At 50.9% G+C, this 10896-nt stretch overlaps 2 protein-coding genes across 2 annotated transcripts in view; both read left to right on the forward strand.

Annotated features, from left to right (window-relative positions):
• The window catches only part of ARPC4 (actin related protein 2/3 complex subunit 4), an 11659-nt gene extending 5857 nt beyond the window's left edge, over positions 1 to 5802 (forward strand). Inside the window, 4 exon segments of the mRNA XM_007451528.1 lie at positions 1 to 52; positions 2047 to 2142; positions 3136 to 3306; positions 5451 to 5802. The exon segment at positions 1 to 52 is cut by the window's left edge and continues 11 nt beyond it. Coding sequence (XP_007451590.1) covers positions 1 to 52; positions 2047 to 2142; positions 3136 to 3306; positions 5451 to 5456 — 325 coding nt within the window. The 3' untranslated portion in view covers positions 5457 to 5802.
• A 4059-nt stretch (positions 5803 to 9861) lies between these two features.
• TTLL3 (tubulin tyrosine ligase like 3) overlaps positions 9862 to 10896 on the forward strand; it is a 29034-nt gene continuing 27999 nt past the window's right edge. Inside the window, 1 exon segment of the mRNA XM_007472250.1 lies at positions 9862 to 9947. Coding sequence (XP_007472312.1) covers positions 9900 to 9947 — 48 coding nt within the window. The 5' untranslated portion in view covers positions 9862 to 9899.

Below are 10896 nucleotides of genomic sequence, written 5' to 3' on the forward strand. Positions count from 1 at the left end.
TCTGATTGAAGGCTCCATCAACTCTGTCCGGGTCAGCATTGCTGTGAAACAGGTGAGCTCACCACAGATCCCCTGCCTTATCGGGAGGCCAGGGGCCCCCATGTGAGAGGTTAGCATGCCAGATTCAGGGTGCAGAGAAACCCAGGTTCTATTACCAGGAAATGATTTGCCAAACTCATCAGCTCGGTAGAATAAAGAGAGATCAGCCCCGTCTTCTAGGCCTTGCTCTGCATGAGAAGGCAGGAAATGTAGCAGCCAAGGCTACAGGCCAGTTTGGTGTCAGGTCACAAAACTTTTCCTAAGGAATGAAGGATAAGTCCAGTTCAGAAAAATAAGCAGTAACAGTATCAATGTGATAGCCATAAACTCCGAAAGGGAGATTTAGGGTAAAAATATGAACTGTAATTTCTTTTTCTTTTTCTTTTTTAAAAATAAATTTAGTTTATTTATTTATTTTTGGCTGTGCTGGGTCTTCGTTGCCGTGCACAGGCTTTCTCTAGTTGTGGCGAGCAGGGGCTACTCTTCCTTGCAGTGTGCGGGCTTCTCATTGTGGTGGTTCCTCTTGTTGCAGAGCACAGGCTCTAGGCACACAGGCTTCAGTAGCTGTGGCGCACGGGCGTAGTAGCTCCGTGGCATGTGGGATCTTCCCGGACCAGGGCTCGAACCCACGTCCCCTGCGTTTGCAGGCGGATTCTTAACCACTGCGCCACCAGGGGAGTCCCAGGAAGTGTAATTTCTTATCTTTCCTCTGTGTTTCACAAATGTCTGACACTCGCACTACCACCATAATTTCTGCCATATTTATCAACCACTTGGACACTTCTTTACTTAATAGATTTCTTTCAATTAACTTATTGTCTTTTTTAAAAAACATTAATTTGTTATCTATTTATTTACTCTTGGTTATGTTGGGTCTTTGCTGCTGCACGTGGGCCTTGTTTAGGTGCCACAAGTGGGGGCTACTCTTCATTGCAGTATGTGGGCTCTAGGCACGTGGGCTTCAGTAGTTGTGGCACGTGGGCTTAGTAGTTGTGGCTCACGGGCTCTAGAGTGCAGGCTCAGTAGTTGTGGCGCACGGGCTTAGTTCCTCCGTGGCGTGTGGGATCTTCCCGGACCAGGGCTCGAACCCGTGTCCCCTGCATTGACAGGCAGATTCTTAACCACTGCGCCACCAGGGAAGCCCAACTTATTTTCTCCTACTTAAATTTGTTTGAAAAAGAAACTGTGTGCCACAAATGGAAAAACAGTACCACTTGCCAAATTGAGGACAAGTCTAAAAACAAGCACATTGAAAACAAAACAAGGTTATTAAGTTCAGACTAGACACTTTTGCCTATAGAAAGCTCTAACCCAGGGGCCTGCTTTCTTTGTTGAAAGGGGAGATTAACAAGTGTTGGGGGCTGTTAAGGGTGTGTCTGCCCTGTGCAGCAAAATTCCTTCAGAAATGTTGAGTTCATCAGGGGGAAACTTTGGGGTTTGTTTGGTGTTCATTGTTACTAAAGTGGAGACCACCTAAGGTTATCTCTGGTATTCTTCACCATATGTATCACAGATTGGAAAATGTAGCACTAGTGAAATAAGAAAGGAAAGGGTGGTTTTGAATATAGATGTGGACTCTGGAAGGAACAGATAAAAGGTTTGGGTTTGCCAGGACTTCCCTGATGGTCCAGTGGTTAAGACTGCACTTCTGCTGCAGGGGGTACAGGTTCTATCCCTGGTTGCGGAACTCTGCATGCCATGCGGCGTGGCCAAAAAAATAAAAATTTTTAAAAGTTGTGGGCTTGCCATAATTACTTTTCTGGAATGGGTGAAGGCAAGATCATGATAACGTCCCATTAAGTTGGAGGGCCCTAATGTAGTAGACCCTCTTTTCAGTTGGCAACCCGTTACCCCACGATTCAGAGTTCAGGTGGTGGTGTTCCAATACCCAACCCCACTACCTCCAGCGAACCTGGGAGAAATTGCAGTCAGAAGACCAGGCTCCAGATTTCTGTTGGCCTGGAGTGTCAGCTTTAGGGAAACACATTTCTCCTTTGCTCTCACCAGGCTGATGAGATCGAGAAGATTTTATGTCACAAGTTCATGCGCTTCATGATGATGAGAGCAGAGAACTTCTTTATCCTCCGAAGGAAACCAGTGGAGGTGAGACTGTGTGATCCATATGTTTGTAATACCCAGAATTCCACTACTGCGTCAACTGTTACTGGCCTGGGATTGTTTCTAGAACTGGGATTGCTGCTCCTCCAGCTGTAGGGCACCCACGGCCTTGGTTGAGAGTTGGCCTTCATTTCGGCTGTTGTGGGAATAAGGGGAATCAGCTTAGGAGGCTGGGTCTGCCTCAACCTTGGAAAAGGCAAAAAAGATGAGATGCGTTGTGCACCTTCCCAGAGCCTATAGTCTAGCGGCAGAAAGGGCATGATGAATCAGAAATCTAAACTCTGCCACCAACTGAATCATAGTCTCAAGGCCACAGTTGACATTGGGTCAGTTGTTGTCTGACTTTGTACTTGAGTCCTCTCTACAGACTCCCTGCCAGATCGACTCTCTGCCAGCGACTAAGCAGCTACCACACAGAGCAGCAAACACCATCGTCACACACATTAGACACGTTGGCCAAGCTTGTCCTCATCCTGAGCTAAAATTTCTCCCGGTCCTAGATCTGACCTCCAGGGCTGCCCAGAATAAAGGAAACTGCTCTTCTGCACACAGCCCACCTGATGGTTGAAGACCTCAGTCCCGTCCTTCTCCCACAGTGTCCTCGCCTCCCTCTGGACTAGATGTTCCTTTTGTTTGACGGGATTCTTCCTTGACAAGATTTTCAGTCCCTTCACTCTCCCTTGACTCATTCTGAATGCAGCTGTCTGTGCCACAGGTAGTCTGCCAGAGATGTCTGATAGACACAAAATTCTCAGCTGGGTTTAGTTGATCCAGCTGTTGGTTCCTTGGGTCCAACATACACACCGCACCAGAGCAGGTGGGCTGCTGCCTGAAGGACATGTAGCTTGGGATAGGGTCACAAGCAGCTGGAAGCATGTGGCTGAGTGGACGTAGAGGGCATGGCCAGCTCAGCGCCCCCAGGATGCTGATTCTGTCCTGTTTCTTCTCTCCCTGCTCCCCACTGTTTTCCTTCCCTAGGGGTATGACATCAGCTTTCTGATCACCAACTTCCACACAGAGCAGATGTATAAACACAAGTTGGTGGACTTTGTGATCCACTTCATGGAAGAAATCGACAAGGAGATCAGTGAGATGAAGCTGTCGGTCAATGCCCGTGCACGCATTGTGGCCGAGGAGTTCCTCAAGAATGTAAGTGTAGGGGCCTTCCTGGTTTGTTTCCAGAAGTAGAAAGACCTATGGGTCATGTTGAGAATTTAGCATCTGGTGGGAAAGTGGTGCCAACTGTGGGTGAATATTTCCTGAGGCCTCTAGGAACTCTGGTGGGCTGCAGGTCAGCCCGATTCCTTGGGGCGGGAGGGCCCGTGCTTCATGTTGGAGAGCTGCAGGGCATTTTCCATCTCCGGGAGCCTGGGGAATGCCTCTCTTAGTCGCTCATTTCTACATCTCAAAATGTACACAGTCCTTGCCTGTATCTAGTTCACTCCCCGAGTGAGGCAAGTTAAATCCACATGTGAATTTTCTAGGAGTATAGGGCAGTTAATCAGAGTATAATTCCACTTTTCAAACAGACTGGAATAGTTTCCTTTGTCATCTGCTCAGGCTTAAAGTCATGATTTCTTCAGCCTGTTTTCCATCATTTTCACGGCTTAAGTCCTGCAGATCCCTCTTTAGTTGTTTGTGCCTTCGTGACGGAAAGGACTACAGCCCTTTGAGGAGGACGAATTGTTTACACTGATGAAGTGATGACACAGTTGTTCTTTTTTAGTCATTCACGACATGCCTTCTTTTTTTTTTTCTTTTTCCAAACAGTCCTTGGTTTGTTGTTATGTTCCCCTCAGAGTCAGCTGTGATTCCTTGATGGTAGAGTTAGTGTTTACTCCTACCAGTGCATACAGATCCAGCCCAGATTCGTGAAAGTGGATATTACAGCCGCTTCCCCTGGGCTTTAATTATACTGAGGACAGCCAGTGTACAAAGTAGCTGTACTGTGCACCCAGGGGAACACGCTTGTTCAGGTCACACAGGCCGTGGAGTCAGGCCACCTATGTGTGAGTCCGGCTCCACTGCTTCCTCGGGCATGTTACAGAACCTCTCGACTACGCCTCAGTTTCCTCGGCTGTGAAGTGAGACTGTTAGTTAATACGTACCTTTCAGTGTGGTTGAGTGTTAACGAAGAAATGTGTGTAAAGCATATCACCTGGTGCATAGTAAGCTTTCCCTGTATTGTAGCACAAGGTTATATGGCCAGGGCACTGGGAGGCCTCTGAACTCAACTGAAGAAAAATAGTTCTTGTCCCAATTTAGTATTTGGGTCATTCATTCAACAGTCATTTAGTTGTTACAGTAATTACATTTCTGTGGTAATACAGCTAAAAAAAGTACATTCACCTATCTCATTTAATATCTAAAACAATCTTTGAATCAGGTGGCATCCGCATTTCATAGATGAATTATCTGGGCTCTGGAAGTTAAGTCATTTGTCCAAGGTGCCTCAGCCAGTAAGTGAAGGAACCAGGAATTGGAGTTTTCGGACTCAAAAGATCTAAGATAGTATAATGGCATCAGATGCATGTAAGGGTCGGGCCGGTAATGTACATGAGTGAGGCGGGCCATGTGGGGTTCTGGTGAGCGAAGAGAATCACCACCGCACAGCTCTGGCCCTCTGGCTTCATCAAAACAATCTCAAAATCTGGATCTTTGTGCAGTGTACTATATTTTCAAGGTTGGCTAATTCATATTCATATCGACTAATTCATATTCTTTTAAACCGTGGGCCAAACAGTGCTCATCTTTGGGCTGAGTTCAGCTCATGGGCCATTGGTCCACAACCTCTTGTCTATAAAATGTCGAGGGCTGTTCTAGGCACCATGGGAGATGTTTGAGGTTAGAAAGCATTTCAAGGGCCTGTCTTACTTGGAGGACCACCCAGAGCTTGACACAGAGTACCAGATCCTGGGTCCCTCTCTGAATCCCCAAGCATTTGCATGTGAGCCTCCATTTCTAAAGAAGGCAACCTCAGTTCAGTAAGCAAGGCACAGTGACAGGGATTTTTGGCAGCCCTTGTGGCACGGCCAAGGGGAGCTGTGGAAAAACCCACGTCACCCTTAATTTTTCTGCCTTGTCCAGTGCTAGGTTTTAGGGCCAGTGTGCCCCAAAGGTCACTGCTGAATGCTGGCTAAATTAGAGTGTGCCCACAGGGTGTCCTGAGACCGAACCTTGCCCTGCAGAGATCTGAGTACAGCTGCAGGTCTCAAATCAGCCCACCTTCCCAGAGGAGGCCTGCGAGGATACAGTAATAACCATCATTCACCGCCTCTTGGTTCTCTTGACAGTTTTAAAGCATCTGGCTGGATCTCGTGGCCTTCCCCCTCAGACTCCCCCGTGTCTCTGCGAAGGCGTCCTGGAGTTACTCCCCAGAGCAGCGGTGGCGACGGCGGCAGCAGCAGCAGCAGCAGCAGCGGAGGGGAGCTGGGTGTCGGGGTGGGCATTAGATGTGGGAGGGGGGGTGTGCTTGCTAGCTGGGCAGCAAAGCAGCAGTGGACCTGCCCCAAGGCCACATGTGCCTGGTCAGGCTGGCTTCTGATGTTCAGTCCCCTGGGCCGGGACAGATTTTTTTTTAACGTCTTGAAACTTAAAACTCTGTGCTTGTAGGAGACTGTAACCTTTTTGTCTTTTTTTTTTTTTTTTTTTTTTTTTTTTTTTTTTTTAAACAAACAACCTCCACCTCCAGTGGCTGTGACTGGTCCCAGTGATTGTACCTTATTGGTCGCTGTGGGTCTGGGCGGGCCTGGAGCCAGAAGGCGACTACTGTTCCTCCCTGGAGCCACCACAGGTGGGGAGGGAGGGAGGTTTCAGACTCCAGTTCCTCTCCCTTGTTCTCTTATTTCCTTGGGCCCAGTAGAAGCGGTGGAGACCCTCTGCCAGCTTCCTGAGCTCTGCCTGAAGATGGCCACCGAGCACTGGTTGGGGACAAGGGCTGAACTGGTGGCCACCAGCCACGCCTAGGAGCTGGGGCCTGAAAGCTAGGCAACCTCTGGCCGCAGGGGCCTCTTCGTGCCCTCCCAGCTGAGAGGGGCCGCTGTTTCGCCTTGTCTTTCAGTGCAGTGCCTGTGCTAGAGGTTGAGAGGTGAGTCCTCCAGAGCTTCCCGGCTGGGGCCTCCTGCCTGCTCTGGCTCCTCTGCTCCCACGCTCGCTGTACCTTTTCTTATTCTGGTGGATCCTCCCTCCCCTAATTAAAGTCTCTTTTTGCCCCTCTGGGGGTGCATGAGGTCTGTGCTCTCTGTGTATACGTGAAAAGAGGGGAGGTGAGGCTTTTTCTTCCCTGAAACAATCTGGCTGGCACTTGGGCCTGGGAGTCCCCACCAGAGACAGTTTCGTGATTGGCCCCTGGCGTTAGTCCTGCCGAGGGCCCTAACCCAAGAAACCTCCATTGCAGTCCGGGCTCCACCCATTTCTGAAACTGCTCTCTCTGTCTATATAGACCTTTGGTCCTTTTCACGTAATGAGCTCATTTGGGCTAGAAGGTAACCTCAGAGAAATAATGATCCCATTTCATGGCCAAGGAAACTGAGGTTCCATGAGATGCAGCAGCCTGCCCCGAATCTCCCAGCTAGTGAGCAAGGGGGTAGAGTTCAAATCCAAGATTTCTGCCTTTACCTGTGCTGACAGTAATCACTAGCCACGTGTGTCTAATTGTGACAGTTAAAACAGTTTAACATCTACTGTCTCAGTCCTACCAATAGCTACAGGTTGCTGATGCCTGCCGTGTCACAGGGTATGTAAATAGAACATTTCCATCATTGCAGAAAGTTCTCTTGGACAGCACTAAACCTTAGTGATACCTTGAAGTTAAAAAAAAATGTCGAGTCCTGGTTCTTACTGATGAATTTGAGCAAGTTATAGTCTGTGCCTCAGTTTCTTAAAGTGGAGATAATGTAAATCTGACACAGTACCTGCCGTACAGGTACTGAATAAATAGTAACTGATCTTTCCATCAGCCCAGTATCCAAGCTGTTTGGTAACTTCCATTGTGCTGGATGTGGGGGATGACATCATCCCCGTCTCAGGGAGACTTGGGGGCCAGTGAAATGGCTGGGTGTGTAAATAGGTGCATTGAAGTATTTCAGATTCACTACTGGAAGTCTGGGGGGGCCCACAGTGGGTTTTTTTATGGAAGAGGATGTCAGGAAAAGTTTCAGAAGGGTTGGCCTTTGAGCTGAGTTTTCAAAAGATTTTCTTCCATGTGGCCGAAAGGGATCTCTTGAAACAGGACAAGGTACTGTTAAAGAAAGGACGGAGGGGCTGGGGGTGGGGGCAGCTTGGACAGCTGTCATCCCCTTTATGACATTACCTCTGTGACTCTCCCCTTCCTGCCTTGCAGAATTAGGTGTGCCCTTCTCTGGGGCATATGGCTGTATCCTAGCTTTGCAGTGAATGTTGCTCTCATGAAGGTGCTCACAGTGAAGGTGGATGTCCAGTAGAGTATGGTGGCTGCTCACTCAGCCCTCACAGGACAGCATTGCCTGGGTGAGCCAACCAGAACTCTCATTTGTCACAGATCCATCTCCCAGGGTTCAGAGCCCCTAAAACCAAATTTGCTGGCTGGTGAGTACAGACTGGATGGTTGCCAATCAGCCGGTCCTCTCCTGATGGCATGCGTTCTGGGAAGCCCAGTCACCAGCCACAGGGTTGGGAAGGGTGATTTCAGTGGTTAGGGTTGGCTGGACAGCTCTGTCGAGGACCCACCATCACTGTATGAGCAGATCTACCAGTGAATAAAAAAGCTGGGTTCATGGACTTTGCTTGAGTGGGCATTGCTAGAGTTTGCCTCGCAGACTGTCCATTTGGTACTTGCATTACTGATAGGCAACCCTCTGAGTGATGACATGGACCTGTGTTTAATAGCATTTCTTTTTTTTTTTTTTTTTTTTTTTTTGCGGTACGTGGGCCTCTCACTGCTGTGGCCTCTCCCGTTGCGGAGCGCAGGCTCAGCGGCCATGGCTCACGGGCCCAGCAGCTCCGCGGCATGTGGGATCTTCCCGGACCGGGGCACGAACCCGTGTCCCCTGCATCGGCAGGCTGACTCTCAACCACTGCGCCACCAGGGAAGCCCTAATAGCATTTCTGTTTCAGAGTGGGGCTCTGGAGTCAGATCCGGGTTCCAGTGCTGCCTCTGCTGTGCGATTTAAGGCATATTATTTAACGTCTTGGAGCCTTATTTATCTCACCTGTGACACTTGAGTTTAACACTTTCCTACTACTTCCAAGAAGGTTGCTTACAGTCTTGTCTTGAGGGCTGTTGCATAACTTGTTTATTTCTGCAGTCGACTCAAATAATGATACTTTATTTCCGAGGGGTTTTTTTTGGGCGGGCGGGGTGTGTTCTGCACTTCATTATTTTCCCCATAATACTGCCCTGGCTTTCAAATCTACCCCCAAGGACCTTACCCTATCTCCATCTGCCAAGTCCTGCAGATCTGATCAGGCCTCACCAGGACACTGGCTTCCTTTTAGTTCCCCAGGAAGGTTCTTACGCTCTCAGGGCTGTTGCTGAGACTTTCCTCTCCCTGGAATGCTATTCCTACCTGGCAGACTTCTCAACACCTTTGCATTCTGTAGGCTGCAGCTTACATGTCACCTCTTCAGAGAGGACATCCTTGATTACCTTATGTAAAGTGTGCCCCCTTCCTAGTTTCAGTTCATTGATTGTTCATTGCCCTTATCATACCTACACCTGTTTTATTCCTGTGTTCCTTGCTTTTTGTTTCCCCTTCACTTGGCTGTAAGCTCCGTGAAATCAGGGACCATCTCTAGGTTGTTCTTCCGGTCCCCAGCACCTAGCTCACCACCTAGCATGTGGTCCCCTATGAATACTGCGGAATAACTGAAGCCCCAGGAAGCGCTGGATAAAGAATCAGGACTCTGTTAGAAACTGGCGGACCAGTGCTCTGCGCTTCCAACTCTAGCGCCCTGTTCATTAAGGGTCTGGGGCAGGTGAGGCTCGGAGTTTGGCCTGCTGGAAGTAGTCCCGCCGAACCAGCCACCCGAGTCCTGACTGTGCCGGGTGAATGGTTTCTAAGGCGACAGAAAACAGAGGGCGGGGCCTCCGAACGAGGGCCCAGCTCGGGCAGGACCCTCCCGCGAGAGGGCTGCGCGCGGAGGGGAGGCGGGCTCTGGGGCCCTGGGAACGCGCGCGCGCGCGCGGCGAGGGGCGCATGCACGGCCCCGGCGCGGCGCTGCTCCTGAGGGCGGGGGAGCTGGGGGCTGCACCCCGCGGCTCCACCGCCTGGTACCGCCGGGACGCGGGTCCAGCGAAAGCCGCTGCCGTCCGAGCCCCGCACCAGTCCCCCCCGCCTCATGGCCCTGGGCGCGCCACTCCGAGTTCCGGCTTCCAGAGGAGGCTCCGGCAGGCGGCCAAAGGTGGGCCGACAGCCCAGCCTCGGCGCTCCGCCTAGGCTGCGACCTCGAGTCCTCGGCCCACGGCAGCCACGCCCAGGGAGCCGCGGATCCCTGCCCCGCCGGGCCCTCGCCCGCCCCGGCCCAGGAGGACGACCCGCCGCAGGACGGTGAGGCCCTTTGCGGCCCGCCCCTCCTGGCCCGAGGCGGGTGGGGCCAGGACCAGAAGACTGGGGGCGGACGTGGGGGTCCGGAGAAGAGCAGTAGAGGAGGAGCATCCGGACGAAGAGTGGAGAGAGAGGAGGGGTGCCTGCCCCCGCCCCACTGCGCATCTTTCTGCAGGTTCTCTTGTCCTTTGGCGAGGATTCTCCAAGGCGTCTCAACACATGGGCCGGCTCAGAACCGCCAAGATCCACGTGGAGAGAGCTATCAAGGTCGGAGGGAGCTTGGGGGTCTAGAAAGGGCCTGGAGAGTGGCTCATCCTGCCTCCCTGCACTATTTCCTCCCATCCTTAGAAAACATACAAGAAAAAAAATCCTTGATCCCACACCCATCTTCAAATACTTCCCCATTTTTCAATACCCCGTTCACAGCCAGACTTCTTGGCAGAATTGTCTACTTTACCTGGGCTTCACTCCTCAGCTCCCACCACTCTGGTTCCCTGCCCTTCCCCACTCCCATCGGGAACCAAGGAGCCAGATCCAGCAGTCAGTCCCTTTTCTGTCCTGACCTTGGTTTGGCACCTTAGGCACCAAGCCCCCCAACACATACCTTCCCTTTTGGCTGTCTGCACACTCCTAGTTCTCCTTTCTCCCTCCCTGGCAGCTACTTTTCAGTTGCCTTTGAAGACTTCTTGGGACACTCCTGGTTCACTGGGTCCCTCTCCACACCTGTCTCCTTGGCCGTGAGTCCAGTCAGTGTGCTATGCCCGCTCCATGCCCTTTCCAGCCCAGCCTGTCCTCTGACTGCACGCTCCGGAGACCCAACCCCCACACTTGACATCTCCGCCCAGGGAACATCAAAGCATTTCAGACCCATGTCCCAAACCATGCTCTTGAATTTCCTGCCCAAACCTGTTCTCCTTCCCTGCTCTCTGGTGTTCTCCATCTCCCAGTTGTTCAAGCCAGAAATCTGATCTTTCTGTTCCCTCACCCACACATCCAATCCCGTCAGCAAAACTAGTCTCTATTTCCAAAACGAATCTCAACTCTATTGCCTTGTTCCCATCCATCTCCACTGTAAGAACCTGCAGAAACCACAACAGCCTTCTTTTTTTTTTTTTTTTTTTTTTTTCCCGGTACACAGGCCTCTCACTGTTGTGGCCTTTCCCGTTGCAGAGCACAGACTCCGGACGTGCAGGCTCAGTGGCCATGGCTCATGGGC

The sequence above is a fragment of the Lipotes vexillifer genome, unplaced genomic scaffold (assembly GCF_000442215.2).
Source record: "Lipotes vexillifer unplaced genomic scaffold, Lipotes_vexillifer_v1.1 scaffold261, whole genome shotgun sequence".
NCBI lineage: Eukaryota > Metazoa > Chordata > Mammalia > Artiodactyla > Lipotidae > Lipotes > Lipotes vexillifer.